We start from the raw sequence: 25,585 nt of genomic DNA, 5'->3' as shown, positions 1-25,585 counted from the left end.
CTTTACTATAGTATGGTTCAAAAACACTAGTATTTACTATATTTTTTCATATGGTTGTGCTACTGTGAAATTATCCTCCCTCTTACCGTTTAACCGACTAATATTCACATAATTTATTACTTAAATATAACATGCTGAAACAAAATTGCGTTATTTAACTATATGTTATATTAAACTAATTTAACCATTGGTTACGTTCTCTTCACAGCTCCAAACATAAGCGTACTGATCTGTGCACATGCGCAATGTGAGGCGCGGGCACCGCTACTCTTTGCACATGCGCAGAACGCTGCTCTGACTGCACATGCGGAGTGTGAGATGCGTTTGTAAGATGGCGGTGTGAGCGCGCGGCCTGTTTCTGTATGCGCGAGATTCCCGCGGTCATCATTCAAACAGTCGATACTGTGTGTGTGTGGCGTGAACGGTTGTCGGGAAATTGTGCGGTATGTATATAACTTGATTAAATGGTGGTTTGTTTCACACCGATCCGTCATACATCAAATTGATATATATTTAAGAGCCGGCCCGTCATTAGCACATTTAAACCATCGCATTCACATAAACGCACCGTATAAACAGACACGCGCACTGCGAATGTAGTATTATGTTATTTGAATCCGAAATTAATCGATTAAAATCACGTTTGAGCCATCTAATATTCATCTGCCGGTAGTTTGCGCAATATGTCACGGCGTTCAAATGAAATGCGCTTAAAAGACCTAATTAATGTCTCATGTTGTTAATATCTGAGGGAACTTGAGCACTGTTTCATTTTTCTAGATATCATGGTGCAATTTTGAATGTTGTCTTCTCTTTAATGAGTCAAATGTGATGATAAACAGTTAAACAAAGCATGACAACTTCCTGGTTTAGGAACCCCAGACCTAAACTGAACCTTGACCATCGACCTCAACTAATCCACACTGTTGACCTAAACTAACCCTCAACAGGTGTCTAGGATCAGTTGATACTTGAGTGTTGATTTGAGATCTTCTGCTTCCTTTACTGTGTTTTTAATCGAATCTGGCATTTCTCCATTAGTTCCAGTTCTAAATGAAATCCCAGTTCTGTTTATTTGGATCGATCATATTTCCTGACCAAACATCATGTTTTTTATTTGACAGCTGAGCTGTGATGGCCAAGAGGATTGCAGAAAAAGAGTTGACGGACAGGAACTGGGATCAGGAAGATGAAGGAGAGGAGGTGTGCCACCTTTCAGCATCTACACACTCTTACTGTGAAACATATTAACATTCCCAGTGGAAATGCTCTAATCTAAAGTATCTTATAGTGACCACTAGCCTCTATCCGATCTGTATCCATTTCTGCCAATCCCAGAACTACTCAGTTTTAATTTTACTTGTACATCCTAATGAGGTATTTTTATTTGAGATTTATTCAAGCATACCGATAATGCTGTGTTAAAATTATTTTAGCCAAGAATAATTAAAAAAATATATATATATATTGTGACTTCAGGCAGGAATGTTTTCAGTTGCAAGTGAAGATGTGATGAAGAATCGCTCCATCAAGAAAGCCAAGCGACGTAACGTTGGAGGAGAGGTAACACACCTCCTGTGTCCCAGTAGGCATCAAGTCGTTTGTTTTGAGGATGATTTATGGATGCGTTTTGTGTTTTTGTCACAGGGAGAGAGTGGAGGGGCTTTCAAAGCTTTTAAGGGGTTTTCTCTGACATCGGCCTCAGGGATGTCGTCATTTTCCGGCTTTGGTAATGGCGCTGGTTTCAAACCTATGTCCAGCCTGACCAATGGCAGTGTGGCATCAGTGGCTCCATCTTTCGGAGGTTTTAACGTTCCCACGTCTTCTAAAACTAACAGTGGTAAGTTGTTTTTATACACACACACACACACATTTTAGGGCTGTGAATCTTTGGGTCGACAGCGAATCGATTCGATTCATGATTCATAGGTATTCGATTCACGAACAATTTATAATTTTCTTTTAAATTCAGAACAGTTTGATTCGAAATGATTCGCATTAAAATTTGATGCGATTTGTTTAATTTGATTTGATTCAATTATATGCATTCATAAGGTTATTGAAATGCTTCCCCCAATGTGTCTTAGTAAGGGTGTGAATTACACAGTGGCCTTCAGGAGGTCAGAGAGTAAGAGCAAAAAACAACCTTTTGTCCATTGTTAATGTTAGTTCATGTTTGTTCATAATGATGCTACATAACTTTATTTTAATAGCCTAAAAATTGGCGTTTGTAGAAATTTACATTAGCCAAAATTTTAAAAGGCTTTAAAAGTATTGTTAGTTCATGTTAACTATAGTGCAGGACCGTGTTAATGGCTACACAATCTTATTAAAGTGTTCCAGGTACATTAATCATAGTAATGCTTACATGGATAGACTACCCTAGAATATCATGCACTTTCCCAACTAATCCTAAACTAACTTTTCTTCATGGAATCGTTATAAAAGCCCTCTTTCGTCTCTTTATACAGAACATTTTCCTTATGGTGATTCAGAAAGAAAATGCTTTCTACTGTTATTGTTTCTACTGTTGCTATAGTAACAAACGTAACTTTAATGTGCATCTGATTTGATAGATAAACCACACGCTCTTATTTCAGTGTTAATGTTGTAGTTATTTCAGCAGTTTCCTTCACACATGCAGTTTAACAACATTAAGTTAAATTTCATTTATCATTCATTGGAACAACGTCTCCCTTCAATTCACGCATGTAGTATTTTAATGTGTATATATTTTAAAGCACTGAAACGCTATAGAATCGCAATTAATCCGATTCTTAACATTTTACATCGATTATTGGCTGAAATTAACGTTTCATGATTCAAAAAACATGTTTCAAGAACGATGCATATGCATCGTCAGGATTGGTAATCAATGCGTCGAGAACTGGGTGTTTAATAATAAGTAAAAGTCCCTTTTAAGGAAAGTCTTTTCACTCGGCTGCCATATTTGGCATTTCGTAGGGATGCACCGATACCATTTTTTCATAACCAATCTGATTCCGATATTACATCTTATGAGTATCAGCCGATACTGATCCGATACCAGTGCTGTTTTTTTCTTAATTATTGTAGAATATTATATCCCAAATAAGGCAGAGTAACATAAAATTATTCCAAACAAAGAGGGGTTAGGCAGACCAACACACATCAGATCAGCTTAATGGAATGTAGCCTCTTAAAACACTGATTACATTTAATAATTGGCAGCTATATGTAAAACTTGTTACACCAAAACTGGCTACTGCCACAAAGGACAAAACTATGGCAAGTTTTTTTTCCTGTTATATATTATCACGTTGTTTAAATGCATCACTCACAGTCAGCTGGTTGAGGGATGGGGATGTTGTTGGCTTCGGCTGGTTTAGTTTCTCATACTCGGCATATTCAGTTGTATGGCGTGTTCTAAGATGCTTAATCATGTTAGTAGTGTTAAAATGACGTTGCTTGCTTCCACCTCGAGGGATTTCATCACGACATACATTGCAAACGGCTAACTTTACGTCTTTATCGGACACTTTGAAAAACTTCTAGACGGGAGAACTGTGTACTTGTGCGCCCTGCTTGCACGTGTGAAAAAGTCATGCGAGTAATTTATGTCATGTGATCGCTTTTTTGATCTGCGCTTTTGGGGTTCGCCGATCAAACTATTTTCAGCCAATATCGGCCGAGAATGAACGGTGGACGATCAATCGGAGCATCACTATTATATACAATCCACTAAATACACACTACTTCATTATAGACAAAAACAACGAATGAATAAAAATATATAATCAATCTACAACAACAAAAACTATACTATCAGTCTGTAATCCCTCCCACTTTGAAGCGGTAATAAACTGCAGTGTAAAAGCAACCCGAGCCAAAGTAAAGCGAGCCGAGTCGTGCCAAGCCAAGCCGTACCACTCTGTGGAAAAGCACCTAAAGAAAAGCGGTATTGTGCATACAAATCCTAGCATATTCTATCTTTTCAGCAGTTTGAGCATTATTTCTTCAGTCTTAAATTCCAGTTGCTGTGCGCATCATGCCAGTTTATAGTGCTCTCTTGATCTGACACACCCGGTAGTCATCGCCACATAAAATAGTTATTGTTTTACCCATGTAACCTTGTATTGTAATAAATAAGGTTGTGACACCAAATTTTTAGATACAAGTGAAATGAAATGGAAAAAATTAAGATAAACAGTGCAGAAATTGAATAAAGTAATCAAATGTAAAATAACATTCAATCTAAATTAAGTATATATATTAATCCTCAAAGTTACAAAAGTTATTCAGTCAAGAGGAGTGAGTGAGTTTTTTTATTTTTTTATTTTTTTCATTTTTTTTTTTTCTCCTTGGTCTTTTGTTGTTTATTAAACACAAACAGCTGCAGGAACATTAGGCTGCTGTCACCTTAAGATTAATGCTACCTTTACATCCTGTCAGAAATTTCATATTTCCCACTTCAGAAGTCTGATGCACTGACAACCATATAAACATTCATGATGCTATTCCGCTTGCTGACAGTTCTTTAATTTCAGTCAAATGCAATCTATTTTCAATGTGAATAAAACATACAATATGCTTTAAATGATTATTCATATATGTAAATATGCACCACATTAATGACAAGGCAAGACAATCTAGCTGTTATGGGGAAAAAAAACAAAAAAAATCATACCTGTCAAAGCAGTAGTTCTCCCCTCCACCATGTGTAAAGTTTCTGGCACACCCATCTCGGGAGTTTTTTTTTTGTTTAACTAGTCAACTTAACTACAATATGATTCAAGTAAAATTATCTCTACTAACCATCTGGTTAAAAGTTCTATTCCAAATGCACACACCTGAAATGATCAACATGATGTAAATATAAAACAAATGACTTATTTGTTAAATATCTTTGCAGAAAATATGCATGGAATATGAAGGAAAATGTTGTACAAACTTAGTATTTTTCTTATTTTATATTATTTATGATTATACAGTATTTAAGCTAAGTATTTCTTATTCAAAAAGTAATAACACCAGTAATAGGCTGTTATCAGAAAATAACAGCACCTTTCAGCCTGACATCATGCAAACATGAAATATCAAACATAGAGTAGAAGTTATTTACAGGTTTTTGCATTTCATTGCGTTATTTTTCCTATTGTTAGGTTTTGTGGATGTGTTGCACTCGTGTCTTTTGCAGTGTCACGCCTATGAAACGGCATTCTAAAAATGTGGCAGTCACATTAAAGAAAAGTTAAACTCACGTTTAATAACTTTGCTTTTTTTCCCCATTCCACTGCCCGCATCTCGTTTTTTTTTAAGGCGATAATACATTTCTAAGTGAACAACCGCTTAAGACTAGTGATGTGTTCTATGTTTGTAGAGCGCCACATGAGAGCGATTAATCAGGCGCGCCAACATGTGGTCGGATCCTTTTCTTAACAGTTATTGTTGTATTGTCAATTATCTAATTGTACCGTTTGCTAACATTTTTATACTAAATCACGATTTCACAATTTAAAAATGATAAAATCGAGGCAAAACTTTAAAATCGAATTAATCGAAGAAATCTGAAAGCCCAGCCCTAGTATTCACGTGCAATTTTTACCTATTTACGATACTGTTTACGTTCATTTGAGACCTAACCAAGGAAGTTTACTACGATATTCGCTAAGACTGGCATTTTGACAGTTTTGTGTGAAATTGTCCATTCAAGTGCAAGACGACGTGAAAAAAAGACCTCAATTTAGTTTTTGCCTGCTGTCTGAGACGTGTGAATTTCTATGTGTGCATGCGAGTACTGAATTGAGTTCTTTCACATCTTCTTGCACTTGAATATTTAAACTGGCAAGGCTTAAGAACACGTGCAAATGATAAACTTCGGGGCAGTGATAGTTTCTTTATCTGTCCGGAAATAAGAGGTTGACATTTAGTTGAGAAGACGAAAGATTCACGTTAATCAGATATTATGTTTTTTTTTTTGCAAAAATAAATATAGAAATATTGATTTGTGGCTTTTAAGAATCAATATCGAATCGACTACATTTAAAAAAAAAAAAATAATAATTTTTTTTTTGCTCAGCCCTAGTCCTTCACATTAAGCTATTGAATGGCTTGTGAAAGACTTAGACTATAGTGCACAAAAACATTTATGGTTTTTGCTTTTTGTGGAGTTTAAAATAACATCCATGAACCCGCATAATATCGGATTTGGATCGGTCCCATCTGACTGATATCCAGTCTAACAAAAATTGCAGTATCGGACCTGATGCCAATACTGAATATCAGATTGGTGCATCCAAGACCAAGTCCTATTTACTTGAATGAGGGAATCTTGAATATTTATTGTTATTTTAGTCTCTCACTGTATGAAGTTAGTTTTTTCCCCCCTTATTTATTTATTTATTTTTTATTACTTTTAATTATTATTTTTTGAGAAGTTGCAAGCAAAGATCAGACAAAACTACGTTGTGGTCAAATGCAAATATGGATTGATTATTGCTTGACTGATTTTTTGAATGTTATTTGGACATAGAGCACATTTGTGCTACTATATGTCTCAAAGCTGACGATGAAGCGATGGAGTTGTGCACTGACAGTACTGCTCTTTCCACCTTCATAAATAATCCAGTTGTTTGTGGCTCACTATGGATATGGTCTCAATTCATAGTCTATTTTGGGCAGCAGTATTCTCAGATCTCCACAGCTTTTGTATTTGTCTGTTATTCAGTTGGCAATCACAGAGACTGTTTACCCCATAAACCACAAACTGGTATTTTTAACCCAGTCTGACATGATGCCCAGCAGTGAACACATTGAGAATTTGGCTTCCTTTCAATTCATGAGTTCAACACTCACACAACCAAGGAGATTCATTAGTGTGCCACAAGTTTTGACAAGACATAATTACATTATTGATTAACTAATGAATATTTGTTCTGTAAAGTAATTGTTTCTGACTTATTTCTTAACTTGTCTTAATAATGTGAAAACGATTAACATTGTCATTCAAAATGTAACTTTAAAAATGAATATTGCCACCAGAATTGTAATCTTTTGATTTTATATTTATGTACCATTTTGAAGGGGTAAATTATAAAGAATAATACAAGTCTGGCATTGAAACAGAATTGAACATTCTGGTTCCGTTAGAATATGTAATGCATAATAGATAGGTTTGCAATATATAATTGATTTAAACTCAACCAAAGTAGTAATAATATTTAATGTAATGTCCTTTTATGTTCAGTTGTACTTGCACCAAAAAACAACATAACATCATTTAAATGTTTCAAGGTGAAGTGTGTAGATTTCACTTTTTGTCACATTTTTATGAAAACCAGAATTTTATCCATTGCCACGACCTTTGAGTGTTCTTATATAGGCCATGACGTAGCATTGAATCAGGTCACTCGACTTGAGTTGACCTGCGAGTGCGCTCTAAAGTCTGAGGAGGAGGATGGGCGGCAGTTATACTGTTAGCAGAGAGGCAGCATTTGGAATTCTGCAGCTCTTCAGAGCTCTTAGTCACCCAGCGTCGCTCTCTTCATCCTCAGGTCCCTTAACCTTCAACAGCTCCACCCCCTCCAAACCCACAGATGATGCCACCTCTAATGGCTCCACCCCCAGCAGTAAAGAATACAACCGGCAACTCACTGCGCTGAACTGCTCCGTACGCGACTGGATCACCAAACACGTCAACGACAACCCCCTGTGTGACCTCAACCCTATCTTCCGTGATTATGAGCGACACCTGGCCAGCATCGAGAGGAAATACGGCAGCGGCACGTCAGACGGTGAGGTGGAAAAGCGGCTTCTGTCAAGCACGGCAGCAACTTCTGTCTCCAGTTCTGCTGTGAGCGCATCTGTCAGCGGTGCAGCACCGCAGCCCTTCTCGTTTAAAGACAAGGATGATGCCGCTGCAGACAAACCAGCAGCTGCGGCTCCTCCGGGCGTCTCCTTTAATTTCGGCCAGAAGGTGGACAGCGCTGTGCTTGGAGCGCTGGCGTCCAGTGGAGCGCCGTCTTTCTCCTTCTCCTCCTCATCCTCAGGCGTGTCTTTGTTTGGATCAGCGGTCAGTAGTGCCAGTCCTGCGGTGTCATCCTCTCTGAATGCGGCCAGCAACAGCCAGACTGCAGGTATGTGAGCAGCGCAGAGTGTGTTCACTTATTCACAGATAGTTTAGTGTTTAATTTATTTCAGGGCAGCTTTCTGTTTCATTTGTCTAGTAGAATGTAGTGTTTATTAGTGTTTATTATTTTTTTTCTTGATATATTAGCTGTTTGGGTTATAAAGAAATTGTGTAATGGTGCATTTCAGTTGAAATATGGGAGAAAAAGGGTTTGTTTATTGTAGAGATTCTGCAGAAATGGACAGACTTGCAGAACATCATTCATCCCCTAATGTAAATAATGTTTATGCAATAATTTGATGATCTGATTTCAAATAGTTTATCAGATTTTAAAACTCCAGGTTTGACATAAAGTGGTTTTAAATAAATATTAGAATAACACATTTTTAAAAATTTCCCAATTTTGCACAGTATTTTTCTTTTGAAGTATATGCAAATTGAAAGCTGTAAATAATGTAAAAGCATGAATGTAGAGCATTTAATGTGTGCAAAGATATATATTTGTTTTCTTTTTATTTTAAGCCCTTTTTTTGTGTTAGTAATGAAGTCAACACCATTATTCAGTATTCTGCACAAAATATGGATGTGCATAAATAATAGTCAAGAAAAGGTCATGAAAGACGAATATCTTTTTCGAGATGTTAATAAGATGTTTTAAGATGAAAGACTAAAATAGTCACTCATTTATGGGACTTTTTCCTCTTAACACCGTGTCCTAACCAACCGTGACGCGGCGACACGTGATGAAAGGTATCTTTTCCATGTTAATCGGTTTTTGTCCTAACCAGCCGCGACGGCGACACACGATGATTCTTTTTTAGAAACGGTTTCTATTTCTCCGCGATTTCGCGGCTGGAACAGCAACACATAGAGTATGGCAATGATAATATCTGGTACTGTTTATGTGTTTATTTAATGTTAAAAGCGTCTAATGTGAGTTTGAATATCATTCTGTGTTACCAGATTTTTAGCTGTAATGAAAACAACACTGGCTAATTCACCTCAGATCTTGAAAATCAATAAATGGGCATTCAAGAACATTGAAACTGTCAACTCATACATGCGAACAAACAAGTGTATTCACTGACAAAGATCAGTTCAGTCACTCCGTAATGTTTGTATATACTTAAAATAATGTTTAATTTCTATAATATTTATGAATTTTACTATGTACTTGCCCATTTCTTTGTGTCTGCTGTGCTCTTGCCGAGAGAACGCCCACACTCTCTCCTGATTGGCTGTTTTTGATTGATTTTTTTTATCGCTTTTCATTTTGGCGTCGCGTCTAGTGTGGACAGTCAAATTGCTCGTCGCTGGAATCTTATCGCATCTGGTTAGGACACAGTGTAAGAACACACCAAGCCGACGGTCGGCCGTCGGGCAGTTTTTGTTTATCGGCCGGCTAAGTTTTCTCGTTGTGTTCCGCACCGTCGGCTGAAGTTTGTTCTCGTCTGTTTTTTTTGGCCGATTCGACATGTTGAATCGGCGTCGGAGCTTTTCGGTCAGTGGGGCCATCTGATCATTCTGATTGGCTGTTCAGTTATTGCCACCTGCTGGTACGGACAGGCATTTCATCTTACGCAGGCGCAGAACAGGTGTGCTACTTGGTCGTTGGCTGTTGAGCGTCGGTTTGATGTGTCAGGCCAACTTTGGACCCAGACGCTGCCGACGTGAGCCAACCCCGCAGTCTGCTTTCGTCGCCACTAGTTTGTTGGCTTCATGTGTTCCTGTCTTTACTGGATTTGAAATCTTATGCTGCGTTCACACCGAACGCGCCTGGGTCGTCAAATTCACGCCAGACGCGTCTAGTTGGATGCTTGAACATTTTGAAGTGAGACGTGCGTAAAATTAGCTCAATTTGCGCGTCTAAACAAAGTGTGTTCAGACGCGAATTCGCGTCATGGGAGAGGCTTCCATCTCTTTCTGCACAGATCCTCTGAATAAACACATCGTCTTGTCAGTTGTAAACTAGTAGCAGCAATTTAACTCTGTTATGCCGGCGGCTTTTGCTAGCGAGCTGGTGGGCTATGATCAACGGCTAAAATCATGCAAAGCTTTTTACAACTAACCAGATTGTCCGATTTCTTCACTTATCCTCTTCCAGGCAAGGTCTTTTTTTATTCCTGTCTCTATAAAAATATGATGACACATCATAGAGCTCAGGGTGGCCACACACAGCGACTATTATCTTTGTTCTGGTCTCCTCTGCTGATCACGTCATAAACACGTTACCAAAGCAGAGTCCCTGATTGGTTAACGCACCGCAAATTTACGCCAAAGTTCATATTTTTCAACCCGGGCATCTAGGGTGTCAGGCACGTGAACGCGCCCTTCGCGCATCAACGGCCGAGTCATGCAGCGCTATACGCTTGATTCGCGCCGCAGGATGACTAGACGCGCGTTTACATTGATTTAACATGTAAATCAGACGCCCCAGACGCGTTTGGTGTGAACGCAGCATAAATGTCATATAGATGGGAGGTTTTCAATGTACCAAAATACACAAGATTTAGCTAGTGGATAATGTTCATCCTTGAGGGAAGAATACACGTTCAAGATACACTTCATGTCACTGACAGTTTTAATTGTTAATGAAATTGTCTGTCAATTAGAACTTGCAGATGACATGTTGCTTTCACTGAACACATTTATAACAAGAATATTCAAGATTAGTGCAGAAATGCTGATAATGAATATAATTGTTTTTCATCCAGAAATCAGATTCATATTTAGAGTATCAGGCAGCAGTAACATACTGATATGAATTTACTGTGCTCTCTTCTGTTGTAGATGAAAATGGAGAAGAATCAGAGGAGCCGCCTGTTCCTGTGGTGAAAGAGATCAAGGAGAAAGATGCTTTCTACTCCAAAAAGTACATATCATGTACCTCTCACCCGATCTTTAAACAATACCTGCGTCTCTCGTATATGTTATGCTTCAAAACGATCTTTCCGTAGGTGTAAGTTGTTTTATAAGAAGGACGGAGAGTTCAAGGAGAAGGGGGTTGGAACGCTGCATCTGAAGATGGTGGCTGAGAGCAAACTTCAGCTGTTAGTGCGAGCCGACACCAACCTGGGTAAGTGTTTGCTGCAGCTGTGTCATAAATACATCAGTCAACAGTATCAAGATAAAGATTTGTCTAAAACCTTTTTCAGGCTGATAATATTGATGAATGTTCAGGTTCTGTTAATTATGAGATGGCAATTGTGTAATATAAAGTCACAAATAGAGACCGAGATAATCACAGTGATTATAATCACCTCAATGGTGCTTTATCATATTAAGTGTGAAATAAAGATGCAGTTAGATAAGAGGTACATGGTGTGTTTATGTTGGACAAATGAAGCTCTGGATCCCCCTTCAGGACATTTCATTAAATGCAGTCATCTAGCTTGTAGTTTAAAGGGTTAGTTCACCCATAAATGAAAATTCTGTCATTAACTACAGATTAATTACAACATTGACATTCTAGACAACTACCATTTTCAAGCCCCAGAAAGGCAGTAAAGACATTATTAAAGTAATCCACATTACTCTAGTGGTTTAACCTCAATTTTATGAAGTGAGTGCTTTGTTCACGCAACATAACGTATGCATTGTGGTGCTCTTGGAAATGCGAATTGATGATTAATATTTTGTAAAGTTGATTTTTTTTTTGGGGGGGGGCGTGCAAACAAAGCACTCGGAGCCATCGGATTTAAATTTTTTTTTATTCGAATTAATTAAAAAAAGAAAAATGCATAAACACACAAGAAGAAATTGCTGTTTTTTTATTATTTTGAATGTTTGTGGTCGAAATAATGGTTCTTCTAGTTTAAAAAATAAATTTTTGGTCAATTTCAGATAATACATAAATTTTAAGAGATAAATCAAATAGTCAGAAAGATTTAGTTCTGATTCAGCTTTAGTTTATACACAAAACAGATATGATGTGTTTGTGCTTACTGGCTCTTCTGGTTCTTCATAGGGAACATCTTGCTGAACATCATGGTGCCCTCTTCCATGCCCTGCTCACGAACTGGCAAAAACAACGTGATGGTGGTGTGTGTGCCAAACCCTCCAGTGGACGATAAGAACCCCAGCACCCCCGTCCCGGTGCTCATCCGCGTGAAAACGGCAGAGGACGCAGACGAACTGCATCAAATCCTGCAAGAGAAGAAAGCCTAAAGCATCGTCCACCCTCGTTCTTACGTGTTTGACTGAGCGTGCCTCGCACGACCCACACATTTACTCTGTCTGTCTGATCTAGAACTGTTCTTTTGCGTCCCGTTAATCGTTTAGAAGAGTGGTGGAAACCAATCGGTTCACCTACTGTGAAGTCACTCGTGGTCCTACTGTAAATGCTGCTCATTGTATCAGATGGTTGAGAAGTCGATCAATAATGACAGCGGCCACTTGTTAGAGCAAAGACACGAGACTGGATTCATCGACATTCCTTTGAGTTTTAATTTAGCTGCTATTTAAGGAATTCTTCGAGGTTTAGACAGAGCCGACTGTTTTAAGTGGATTTTGATTGGTTTTTAATTCGGACTCATTTTTCAGAGGCAAGCATGTGTAAGATCTTTTTTCCCATTCTTGCTGGAGGAGTCATTTAGAGGTCAGTATTACATTGAAGATCTTGAGATTTTTTTTTTTTTTTTGGATATGCATCAGAAGATTTCCACTGCTCTAATCAAAAATAATCCCCACAGTTCTTCATAGGAGGAAGTGATCAGATATACCTAGTTATTTTTTATATGGCTCATTTTCTCACAGTACTTGCTGTGATGGTATTTATTTTGGTTGAGGGCATGTGTGGATGTTGTTGTGTACATTGAATGACCTGATGTATGTAAACCACAGAACTGCTGAGGTTGAGAATGAATGCTACCTTTTTGGCAATCTGTCCTGAAGATGACCTCTGGAAGTTTTGTTTTTTTTCCTGTAAGTGGCCTTTTTACTGCCTTACACAGTAAGGTATGTGTTTAAAGTGTTGAGCAGCACTCGATCTACCTTAAATTCATTTACTGGTGAATAAATCAACTGAACCTGACAAATGACTCGTTTCTTTTCCAGCACACTCATGACAATTGGCACAAATGGATGTCCCACTTACTGAATTAAACAATTAAAATTATACAAGTGTCATAATTGAGTCAGACATGCATACTTTTTTTTACTTTTTTTATTTATTTATTTTTTTTTTTTTTATTACTTATAATAACATTTAACCTTCGACCTTCATATTCCCACCAATTTAAAAGAATGGAACAACAAACCAACATTGGGTCGCAAACTAATTATTAGTACTAAATGTCATTATCTACTTGCCTTCATTTCATTCTAAAGCTTTGAAACACAAAATGACTTTATAATAAATGGTTTTGGTGATCACTGACCATTTTATGGACAGAAAAAAGAAAGAAAATCTTGTAAGCAAGAAAGACCGTCATGAGGGTGATGAAACAACGGCAATTTATTTTTGGGTGAGCTCTCTCCAAGTTGTATCTGTTACTCATTCTGGCAGTTCTAGAAAATAATGAAATTATAAATCCGCTATTTAGACCCCAAATATCAGAAATGGTTGTAAACCTCATTAAATAAGTTTAATATAACCATTTTTGTATAGACCCTTGGTTTTATACTGTACATTTAGAGGATTAACAACATGTTCTGAAAGTGATACGGGTCAATGATTATGAGCTCAAAGTGTCTCCATCCATCATAAATATGTGCTCCACACTGTTCCGGGGGGTAAATAAAGGCCTTCTGAAGCGAAGTGATGCGTTTGTGTAAGAAATATCCATATATGACCAAGTTAAGTAAAATATGTCACTTCTGCCAGACCGCCTTTCGTATTCAAGTTACGAAGAAAGTGTAAACTGGTGTAGGGAAGGCATAGGACGTAGAGTAAGCTTTGTGAACTGCTAGAGTTTTACACTTACTGCGTAGATTGAATACGGAAGGTTGCTCATTTGGAAGATAGATATTTGCTTGCTAAATGTTTTTTTTTTTTTTTTTTTAATACACAAACACACCACTTCTCTTCAGAAGGCCTTTATTAACCCCCCGGAGCCGTGTGGAGCACATATTTATGATGGATGGAAGCACTTTCTTGAGCTCATAATCATTGACCCGTATCACTGCCATTATATAGCTCAGATGCGTCAGGATATTTATTAAAGGTCCTGTTTTTCGTGTTTTTTTGAAGCTTTGATTGTGTTTATAGTGTGCAATATAACATGTGTTCCTGTTTCGCGTATAAAAAAACAGTATTTTTCACATAATTTACTTCTCTGTATACCACTGTTTCCACTGTCATAAAAGCGGGCTGATGACTTCCTTGTTCCTCCTTCAGAAATACGTAACGAGTTCTGATTGTGCCAGCGTTTCCTGTGTTGTGATTCGACAGCAGTTTAGCGCACCCAGAGCCATAGAGAGCGCACCTTGCCCGGAAAGGTCATGCCTCTTACCATAACGTGTGCTGCACATAGTTTTACATGTGGATTATTGTGGTGTTGTGCCGAATGAACACAAAAGACAATAATTCCCGAGAGACTGAACTCTTTAATCTCCACAAACAGCGACAGAAAATGTATAATGTTAGCACTCACTCAGAAGAGTACCTCTTACGGAAAACAGCCATATACATAAACATAGTCCCCTCTTGTGGCCATTATGTGCACTGCAGTCCAACATTAACTATTGCAGTAAGGATACCACAATTATAATTTTCGGGAACCGAGTTAAACATAAATTGTAACCATTGATCTCTAAGTACAGCGTCCCTGGGAAGGCCGAACAAAGGTGATTGGACTGCGGGATGGAAATAACAGCGTTTCGACGACATGGCGACAAACACACTCTTCAAACGCAACTCTTGCTCTTCTCCGTGGGAGCGCAACGAGACCACGCCTCCTGTTTTGTGTATTCCTGTGGGCGGAGGTTAGTCAAAAAACTGTTTTAGTGACGTCATTAAAGAAGGAAGTAGAGGGATGTAGTCCAAACTGGCCGTTCGACGTAGGCGACTTCTGTTAAATAAAATATCTCGCTTGGCACTGAACTTTGAGCTTTAAAATTTTACAGATTTTATTTATACTCTAACAACAACATTACACACTAACTAAAGTTTGAAACATGGGATCACGAAGAACGGGACCTTTAATATTTCTGCGATTATGTCCATCAGAAAGAAAAAAGTCATATACACCTAGGATGGCTTGAGGGTGAGTAAAGCTTGGGCTAATTTTCATTTGAAAGTGAACTAATCCTTTAATGTAATGTTATCTAGTGTAAGTGATAAATCCCTTTTGACATTAAAACAATGGACTAATCATGGTTAGAGAGTCAGACTGGTAATCTGAAGGTTGCGGGTTTGAGTCTCAATACTGGCAGGACTGAGTTGCACTTTTAACCCCCAATCACTCCCTGGATGCCGCAGCAAAAATGGCTGCCCACTGCTCCGGGTGTGTTCACTACTCGCTGTTTCTAATGTGTGTTGGATGGGTTAAATGAAGAGGACAAATTCTGAGTAAACCAATTATATATCATACTTGGCCTTCACGTCATAAAAAAAAAAAAAAAAAATTAAATTATATTATATTTAATTATAGAATTATATTTAATTGTCACATCCCATCGATGTTGATAACGGTGAAATTCTGCAGCAAAGTGATGACAAACCACATACTCAGTAAGCTTTTATATTCCATTTAACGAAGGCTGCAAAATCAACCCTTACAAATATGGTAGAACTATCACTTCCACTACCACTAAAGATTGCTGTGTTAACAATCTTTCTCAATTTCTGTCAACTGATGGAGTTTTGGTTCCTTGCCACAGTCGCCTCAGCTTTAGTTGGGTTTTCAGTGGAAAGACAGTGGGGTTTTTTATGAGTTTTTGGTTAAATGTTATGAAATAGTGTCTGTGGTTAACAAGCTCAAGATATTTCCATGTTTTATTCTATTACATGAAAATACACTGCCCAGCCAAAACAATTTTAATAGGCAAATACTTAAGAGTCTACAGTATGGATGGATCATTATTACAGTGATTATTATTTTTCTAGCATATATATTTGGCAACAGTTCTTTTGCCAGATGGAGTGTAGCTTTTCATTTCTTAAACAATCATGTATTAAGATGTATCACAGCCATATTCCAGGATGACAATGTCAATATTCATCAGGCTCAAATAGTGAAATCATTTGCACCTAGGTTGAACCTTAACCTCAGTGTAAGTCTTTGGGATGTGCTGGAGGAGACTTTACAGAGTGCTCACCTCTTGCATTGTCAATACAAGATCTTGACCAAAAAATTACGCACCTCTTGATGGAAATACTTGTTGTGATGTTATTCCCATCAAGAGGTGCATCATTTTTTGGTCAAGATCTTTTATAGACAATGCAAGAGGTGAGCACTCTGTAAAGTCTCCTCCAGCACATCCCAAAGAATTTCCAAGGGCAGGACTCAGAGTTGCCAATTCATGTATGAAAAAGATTCTTCATGCTCCCTCCCAACCATTCTTTCACAGTTTTAACCCTAGTGAATCTTGACATTGTCATCCTGGAATATGGTCATGATTTGTCTTCCTAGATGGTTGTTTAAGAAATGAAAAGCTACACACTCCATCTTTAAAGGTTAAAAGAAGAATATGTATTTTGAATAATCATGTTCTTGCAAACTATTATAAACTCGAACTTTCAGGGTAAATGTTTTTTAAATAAAGACCAAAAGAGTTGTTGGAAGCTTAGTGATGGTAATGTTGAAGTCATGTGACCATAGTGTAGTTTGTTTATAGCCTACATTTAGCTGACGATTGTATACACACCTGAAAATTCATAAAAGTTGTGTTCATTTGTGGAGAATACTATATTCTTCCTAAACGTGTAAGAAGCATAACTTTTGTTGGTCAGAGCTTATTTTCTGCAACGAAAGAGTCAGTGTTTCGAAAGCGTCCAACACTAAATGAAACAACCAGTAAGTGGACTTAAAGGGTTAGTTCACCCAAAAATGAAAATTATGTCATTTATTACTCATCTCATTCATCATATTCGTTCATCTTCGGAACACAAATTAAGATATTTTTTTTCATGAAATCCAATGGCTCAGTGAGGCCTACATTGCCAGCAGTGTCACTGAAGTTCTCAAGATCAAGAAAGCTACTAAAGACGTATTTAAAATGGTTCATGTGACTACAGTGGTAGTCACATGATGTAGTCACCTTAATGTTATAAAGCGACGAGAATACTTTTTGTGCACCAAAAAAACAAAACTTTTCAACAATATCTAGTGATGGCCGATTTCAAAACACTGCTTCATGAAGCTTTACGAATCTTTAGTTTCGAATCAGTGGTTCGGATGGCATAAAGCTTTGTTTACTGAAATCATGTGACTTTGGCACTCCGAACCACTGATAAAATAAATAAATGACATTATTTTCATTTTTGGGTGAACTAACCCTTTAAGTTTTAGTTGTAGTAAGTTATTTGTTAATTGATGAAAGGTAATAATTTGGGGGAAAACTAATTTTTGATTTGCCCACCATATTATTATCTAGGGCCCTATGAAATTCATTTTATTTTTTTATTCTGGATTAATTTTTTGGACTTGATTTTAATGGTTAAATTAAATTTTAATAATCAAAAAGAATGCCTAATTAATTGAATTCTTAAAAACAAATTTATTAATTTAAAAAAAAAAAAAAATATATATATATATATATATATATATATATATATATATATATTTTTTTTTTTTTTTTTTTCAGAAATTCTGTTGCGTATTTAAATTTTTCTGGCAATCAAATGAATGGATAACATTAATTTATCTTTAAATCATGAAATTAAACTTTTTTTAACAAACAAAGTGATGCACAACAGAGCATTACTGTTAAAATTGGAAGAAAAATTGTTCCTTAAAAATAGTTTTAATAATTTATTATTATTATTGTTATTAAGTCTATTATTGTTAGTATTATTACATTGAAACGGCTTTTAATTCATTCATCAAAAATTTGACGAATTCCATGACATTCCACGTTATACAGTAAATCTCGTTTTTATGAATGGATTCTGCGATTCTGTCCGCGTTTTCTGCATCGTGGAAATCATATGGCCCTAATTATCCCTTCACATTTCCCACAAATTTGTGTGATATCCGACAAAAACACTTTTGGGCAAAAAAAATTCAACAAGAGCTTTTTTATGTGTATTTTCATAAAGATGTACAGAAAAGGTGTGTATATATATATTCCCAACATAAATATGACAACATGCACATTTACTGCTGAATTACCACTCGATACAAAAGCGCATGTAAAGCGTTTAACAAACTTGGACTTCCTTAAAAACAGCTTTCCACTGAAGCTTCACACCTACAGCAAAAAAAGAAGAAAGAAATAAAACAGAGGACTAGGGTCTTAAAATAGTTTGAACAACATCTTCAAAATGCTGCTGGCAGATCTCCCTATTAAATATCAAATGGATATTAAAGCTGTCGGATCAGTTATTACATTCAGCTGACACACACACACATACAAAACAAAGTAATACTGACACTTTGGGTTGGCTAAACATGTTCAACTCCAAAAGCCCTTTAGTGCAAAAGAGTCTTCAAAACTGAAACTCGAAGACAACCGTCACCAAACTCGAAGAAATCACAGCGGAGGAAAAAAAAGCAGTGTCACATTTAAGGACATTTAAGTGTCTTTGTGGACGGAGATGTTTCCGAGAACTGTGCTCAGGTGGTGTCGTCATCCTTCTACCAAGTCCTAAAATGGCATCCGAAACGTGCCAGAGTCCTCTCAGGAGATACGTGATGTTCACTAGTATTTGGATATCATAAATCCCCTCGAACACATCAAGTAACAGACAATCGTGTAAGTAAATGAGGACGTTTGCTGGACATCTGTGATTCATTAGCAATGGGGTATCAAAAGGATGGCGTGTGTAATATATTAGCTGGTTAGCGATGTATTAAGGCCTAGAGCTGCGAGGAAACGTCCTTTGGAAAATATACTATGCACAAAATCAGCAATATCGTGAAATCTACGAGTGTCTCTCTTGAGGGAAGGAGGAAGGGAGACGGCTGTGGTCGGTACATTTCACTGAGTATCTAAGCAGCAGTGTATTTACAAGAACGACATTCGTTTATTGTGTTTCATTTCCCTTTCGCTTATCATGGTCTAGTGCCACTTTAGTTCCAGGACTCGAGCCGCTCTGGAGGATGTCTCGCTGAAGAGCAGGTGGAAGAGGCACTTCTTGATGGAGTTTGTTCCCTTTTCCTCTTCTCGGTCACCGTTGCGTACTGTTCGTAGTTTTTTTGGTTATCTGTCCAGATGCCAGATGGCAGTTCCTCGAGGGCCTGATGTGAGGAGGCACTTGGTAACTGTTTTTGAGGAGTCTGGAAATGCTATGTCATCAAAATGGGCTTTTGTCTCACCTCCAGAATATCTAAAAAGAGAAACATTGCAATTACTGTTCAAGGCTAACATACAGAAAATAAGTTTGTTTATGTATGGCAAGCTGTTTTAGCATAAAATGTTCCCAGCGTTACTCGTCGTACTAGTAACAATTCAGTTAGAAAGCTCTCCAATTCTTACTATTAACATTTGAGCTCTGCAGTTAAATTCTTACAAGAAGTCAGATTTGTGATTTGTGATCCCTTCCCAAATCCCGACTTTGGTGCTGCACTTCAAAATAAAAGCTCTATTAGTGTGAAATATATCATATTAATAGCAGTGTCAAAATGACCACAAGACTGAGATGTAACTCAGATACGTTTTGTTATTGAAAAATAATATTTAAATCACTGTATTAATTCACATTTTTATACTCTTGAAAATACTTAAAAGCAAATAAAACACAGCAGTGTTTCATCTAAGAAAACTTGGTGTATGGTAATGATTAAATTTACCAGACAAAATATCATCTAATCTCATTTTAGGGTTTATTATGCACAGTAACATATACACAGCAAAATCCCCAGAGTTAAATCAACTCTGCTCAGAGAACATATGGTCCCTCTCTATATAGAGTTAAAATAACACTAAAGCAGTGTTGAAGTTAATGAGATAATATGCTGTTTGTGGAGTTGTTTAATCAGATTTTGAGAGATTTCAGTTGATTTCATCTAAGGCTGTGGCTGGAAGTCCTTTGTAGTTATTGTGTTTCTCTACAGTGATAATGCTTGTTAACAGCAGGTGTTCATCACTAATGCTCAATCATAACTTAAATCACTTAATCACTAATTATCTCATTAACTTTAACACTACATAGAGAGGGACCATATGTAATCTGAGCAGAGTTAATTTAACTCTGGGGATTTTGCTGTGTATGCAGAAGAGCTACATATAATTGTTACACTCTGACAAAATGAGTTTTAGAATTTCTTTCTTTCACTTTTTTATCCATCATGTTTGTTTTATTTTTCCCAATAATTATTTATGAATTATATGTGTCTGTATAAGAGAGACAGAAAATGGCACTATTGTACTAGTGCACGATTTGCCTGATAGTGTATGAATTTATTAGACACTGAGAAGTTTTAACACCCAAAAGCCGGCAGGCCTATAATTGACTAACAGAAACCCATCACCTACTGGAAGGAGATTGATTAAAATTAGCCAACTCAGGCTTTCAATCTTTCTTGTAGCTTACTGTTTTTTTATTTTCATGGCTATTAACTAAACAAACAAACAAACATATAGAATTCCAAATTAGGGGTTTGTGTTACTGACAAAAAATAAAATCTCAATATTTTGGGAGATTTTTTCCGATAAAGAGAATTAGATTGTGTTTTGTGCTGGCTGGTTTAGGCCTGTCTAAAACCCCAGTAAGTGGCAGCCCAACCCTATCTTAATGAGTAACTCATTGAATTATTGATTCAAATGATTGTTGATTCATTTAGAAATGAAGCAAATGACTGTCTTTATGAATGGGTCATTGAATCATTGACTCAAATGATTAGTTTAAAAACAGATTAATTCAATACAAAACATTGCAGTGTTGCTCTAAGTTCTGCTACGATTTTGTTTGGAACTATTTTTGTTGGCGAAACCAAATAGCTTATTGTTTGTTTTACTGTTGTATAAAATAAATATATTCATGATCACACTATGCGCTGATATTTGGGAAAATGCATATGTGATATTACTTTATATATATATATATATATATATTATACAAACCCAATTCCAAAAAAGTTGGGACACTGTACAAATTGTGAATAAAAACAGAATGCAATGATGTGGAAGTTTCAAATTTCAATATTTTATTCAAAATACAACATAGATGACATATCCAATGTTTAAACTGAGAAAATTTATAATTTTAAGGGAAAAATAAGTAGATTTTAAATTTCATGGCATCAACACATCTCAAAAAAGTTGGGACAAGGCCATGTGGCATCCCTTCTTTTTATAACAGTCTGCAAACGTCTGGGGACTGAGGAGACAAGTTGCTCAAGTTTGGGAATAGGAATGTTGTCCCATTCTTGTCTAATACAGGCTTCTAGTTGCTCAACTGTCTTAGGTCTTCTTTGTCGCATCTTCCTCTTTATGATGTGCCCAATGTTTTCTAAGGGTGAAAGATCTGGACTGCAGGCTGGCCATTTCAGTACCCGGATCCTCCTCCTACGCAACCATGATGTTGTAATTGATGCAGTATGTGGTCTGGCATTGTCATGTTGGAAAATGGAAGGTCTTCCCTGAAAGAGATGACATCTGGAAGGGAGCTAATGTTGTTCTAGAACTTGGATATACCTTTCAGCATTGATGGTGCCTTTCCAGATGTGTAAGCTGCCCATGCCACACGCACTCATGCAACCCCATACCATCAGAGATGCAGGCTTCTGAACTGAGTGCTGATAACAACTTGGGTTGTCCTTGTACTCTTTAGTCCAGATGACATGGCGTCCCAGTTTTCCAAAAGGAACTTCAAATTTTGATTCGTCTGACCACAGAACAGTTTTCCACTTTGCCACAGTCCATTTTAAATGAGCCTTGCGCTTCTGGATCATGTTTAGATATGGCTTCTTTTTTGACCTATAGAGTTTTAGCTGGCAACGGCGAATGGCACAGTGGATTGTGTTCACTGACAATGTTTTCTGGAAGTATTCCTGAGCCCATGTTGTGATTTCCATTACAGTAGCATTCCTGTATGTGATGCACCGCCGTCTAAAGGCCCGAAGATCACGGGCATCCAGTATGGTTTTCCGGCCTTGACCCTTACACACAGAGATTGTTCCAGATTCTCTGAATCTTTGGATGATATTATGCACTGTAGATGATGATAACTTCAAACTCTTTGCAATTTTTCTCTGAGAAACTCCTTTCTGATATTGCTCCACTATTTTTCACCGCAGCATTGGGAGAATTAGTGATCCTCTGCCCATTTTGACTTCTGAGAGACACTGGCACTCTGAGAGGCTCTTGTTATACCAATCATGTTGCCAATTGACCTAATAAGTTGCAAATTGGTCCTCCAGCTGTTCCTTATATGTACATTTAACTTTTCCGGCCTCTTACTGCTACCTGTCCCAACTTTTTTGGAATGTGGAGCTCTCATGAAATCCAAAATGATGCAATATTTGGCATGACATTTCAAAATGTCTCACTTTCAACATTTGATATGTTATCTATAATCTATTGTGTATAAGATATAAGTTTATGAGATTTGTCAATTATTACATTCCTTTTTTATTCACAATTTGTACAGTGTCCCAACTTTTTTGGAATCAGGTTATTATATATATATATATATATATAGAAAAAAAACCTCACCTTCTAACTGCATTCTAATAGGCTGCATCTCACAGTGAATGCTTTTGAACTCTCCAGACATGCTTTTGTTTGTTTTTTCAAAGTGAGTGACATACTTGATAATGCCAGCTCGCACAACATTAAAACAATGATTACGATATTATCGTAGACGATAAATATCGCAAACCCCTAGCCCAAATGACCATTAGTAATGTAACAGTACCCAGCCTCAGCATTATTTTGTGTGTGGATAATGCAAACAAAACCCTTGCAATGCTGAATAAAATATAGGTATAGGTATCAACAAAATAGGTATTTTTGTATTTTACAACCCATAAATAAATATGCATATCACTGGGTATAGATTTAAATGCATCTTTTCTGTGTGAGTGTGAATTCACCTTTAAAAGAGTTTACAGTATATAGCCTATGTATATTTCTTCTCTATAGACCATCATTTTATGATTTTAATCAACACTAAAAAACAGTAGTACTTATATATAATTGTTAACAGACCATTAATGCCTCAGTGCTGCTTTTCATAATTAATGAATGTGCTGAATAGAGAGCTCCATAATGCAGTTCGCTATTTTAGAGCTCTATAATTATGTCTTTACTAGAAAGAATGCAATTACAGAGCTCTTGAACTGCATTCTTACTAGTAACAATTGAAATACAGAGCTCTGTAATTGTAATTGTTACCAGCAAGAATTGAATTAGAGCGCTCACACTAAATTGTTACAAGTAAAAATGCAATTATGGCGAGTTATGCTGGGAACATTTTAAGGCAGGAACACACCAAGCCGACGAACGGTTGGCAGCGTCTGGGTCCAAAGTTGCCCTGACACACCATACTGATGCTCGACAGTTGACGGCCAAGTAGCACATCCGATCTGCGCCTGCGTAAGATGAAATGTCTTTCCGTACCAGCAGGTGGCAGTAGCCGAACAGCCAATCAGAATGATCAGATGGCCCGACGGACTGACGAGCAGAGGCACCGATGTCGAATCGGCCAGAAAAAAAAAGCCGACGAGGCCCAACTTCAGCCGACGGTGTGAAACACAGTGAGAAAACTTATTGGGTCGACGAACAAAAACTGCCCGACGGCCGACCGTCGGCTTGGTGTGTTCCTGCCTTTAAGCTAAAATGGCTTGCCATATGTATGCAGGACAGATGTGCTGTACCTGTGGTGATACGATGCAAAGGAAGAGTCACATAGGTGAGATGAGAATACAGCAGAAAATACTCCTCTTTTCTGTTCAGCTTGAGCCAAGAACCCACCAGCGAGCGGCCAGTCCCTGATAAAGAGCGGGAGCGCAGGTTTGTAGTGTTGCACAGGTCTGAGGAGAGAGGAAAGAATTCAATTTTACTTTAGATGGGATAAAAAAAAAAAACCTGAGACCTTTACCGTTGCAAAAAATTGTATGCATATTTGTTTTTTGTTTTTTAAAAGAGATTTTAATATAAAATAATCCCCCAAACAGCTGTCAATATCAAATAAAAATAATATATTTAATTTGAAGTGTTTTTTATAAAAACTACATTGGCACAATCATTAGAGATGAACCAGTCCAAAGTAGTTTCTAACAGTTGCTTCCCTTTTATACGTACATAATTAAGTGTATTTGTTTGTTTTGTTGTGCGTCACATGAGGGGCTATGGAAGCTCCAAAGGGACATGGTAATGGGATGAAAAATACGTTTTGGCGTTCTCTCGCAAATGTTTTGTGCTTCCCCAAGAAACTGTGCATTCACTCTCAAAACTTTTGACTTCTTTGAGAATGAGTTTTTGACTTCTTTGAGAAGTTTCTTGGGGGAATGCAAAAGCATTAAAATATATAATTTTTGTCTCATTTCATTTTATTTTTTTTATCACCATGTCCCTTTAGTGCCTCCATATGGGTCTGATTGTGTGAAGGAAATTGAAAATGGAAGAGGATGTTTGTTTATGTTGTTTTCTTTCCCTTCAAATAAAGTGACTCTTCTACTGGTGCTTTTCCACTGCATTGTACATAGATGATGCCTACATAGATGTGAAATCTAACACTATTTGGAGCACTGGTAATCCAGATATGATAATCTGAAAAAGAATCTGGATCAAGGTGATCCAATCCTATTTTGCTTTGAAAAACCAGATGAAAATTTTTGAACTGCGCTCAGATGCTCAAACAAAAAGTCTTCAAAAGAATTTTGATTTGTCAATGTGTTGCAAAGATGTAAGTTATTTAATTGGCCCAGAGACACCCACTTGCACAAACTGACCTCCATCTGTTCTATTGATCTATTTATATTTACACAATGTCCAAACTTAACAAAACTTAAAAGACATAAACAAGAGGATATTCTGAGGCTGCACACCAAGTTTTGTTAAATTCCTCCCATAATGTGTGCTTAACCCTTGTGCAACCTTATGGACATTTTTGTCCATTTCAGTTTTGCTTTTTGTTATAAGTGTGCCTTTGTTAATGCCAACTACATGAATTTTGGCTCAGGTGTTTATTTTTATTGGAATTTTAATATTTTACCCTCATTTCCTTCAAAAAAATCAATTTTACCCTCTGTACAAAAAATATTCACACTCAGGACCTTAAGGACAAAAATGTCCACATTGAAACCCATTTAAGCTGCAATTTTTTAACCCAGGGCCATTTGACTATAAAATGATACAATATTTGCAAATAAGCATTCATTCTATCGGCAAGGCTTCTTTTACATTTTTACCATTTTTTTACTAGATTGT

General features: G+C 37.0%; 2 protein-coding genes across 4 annotated transcripts in view; one reads left to right on the top strand and one right to left on the bottom strand.

The window, feature by feature from the left end:
- The first annotated feature begins 298 nt into the window (after window positions 1-298).
- Window positions 299-13,201, top strand: nup50 (nucleoporin 50). Of its 3 annotated transcripts, XM_067392423.1 has the most exons (9): window positions 385-443; window positions 1,125-1,203; window positions 1,292-1,377; window positions 1,480-1,563; window positions 1,648-1,840; window positions 7,533-8,114; window positions 10,898-10,979; window positions 11,065-11,183; window positions 12,075-13,201. In XM_067392423.1, the coding sequence occupies exons 4-9, from the start codon at window positions 1,486-1,488 to the stop codon at window positions 12,272-12,274; spliced, it is 1,254 nt and encodes a 417-aa protein (XP_067248524.1). In that variant the 5' UTR covers window positions 385-443; window positions 1,125-1,203; window positions 1,292-1,377; window positions 1,480-1,485; the 3' UTR covers window positions 12,275-13,201. The 3 variants fall into 3 exon arrangements, with proteins under 3 accessions (XP_067248523.1, XP_067248525.1, XP_067248524.1); XM_067392422.1 differs by lacking the exon at window positions 1,292-1,377 and having other exon boundaries at window positions 299-443; XM_067392424.1 differs by lacking the exons at window positions 1,292-1,377; window positions 1,480-1,563 and having other exon boundaries at window positions 299-443.
- A 5,057-nt stretch (window positions 13,202-18,258) lies between these two features.
- The window catches only part of kiaa0930, a 28,433-nt gene continuing 21,106 nt past the window's right edge, over window positions 18,259-25,585 (bottom strand). Inside the window, exons 9-10 of the mRNA XM_067392426.1 lie at window positions 24,031-24,186; window positions 18,259-19,538 (exon numbers count right to left, since the gene is read on the bottom strand). Of these exons, the coding sequence (XP_067248527.1) occupies window positions 19,498-19,538; window positions 24,031-24,186 (197 nt within the window). The 3' untranslated portion in view covers window positions 18,259-19,497. The remainder of the gene's footprint in view (window positions 19,539-24,030; window positions 24,187-25,585) is intronic.

This window comes from Chanodichthys erythropterus, chromosome 8 (assembly GCF_024489055.1).
Source record: "Chanodichthys erythropterus isolate Z2021 chromosome 8, ASM2448905v1, whole genome shotgun sequence".
Classification (NCBI taxonomy): domain Eukaryota; kingdom Metazoa; phylum Chordata; class Actinopteri; order Cypriniformes; family Xenocyprididae; genus Chanodichthys; species Chanodichthys erythropterus.
Note: the sequence above shows the minus strand (reverse complement) of the source record. Positions and strands in the feature narration are given on the sequence as shown.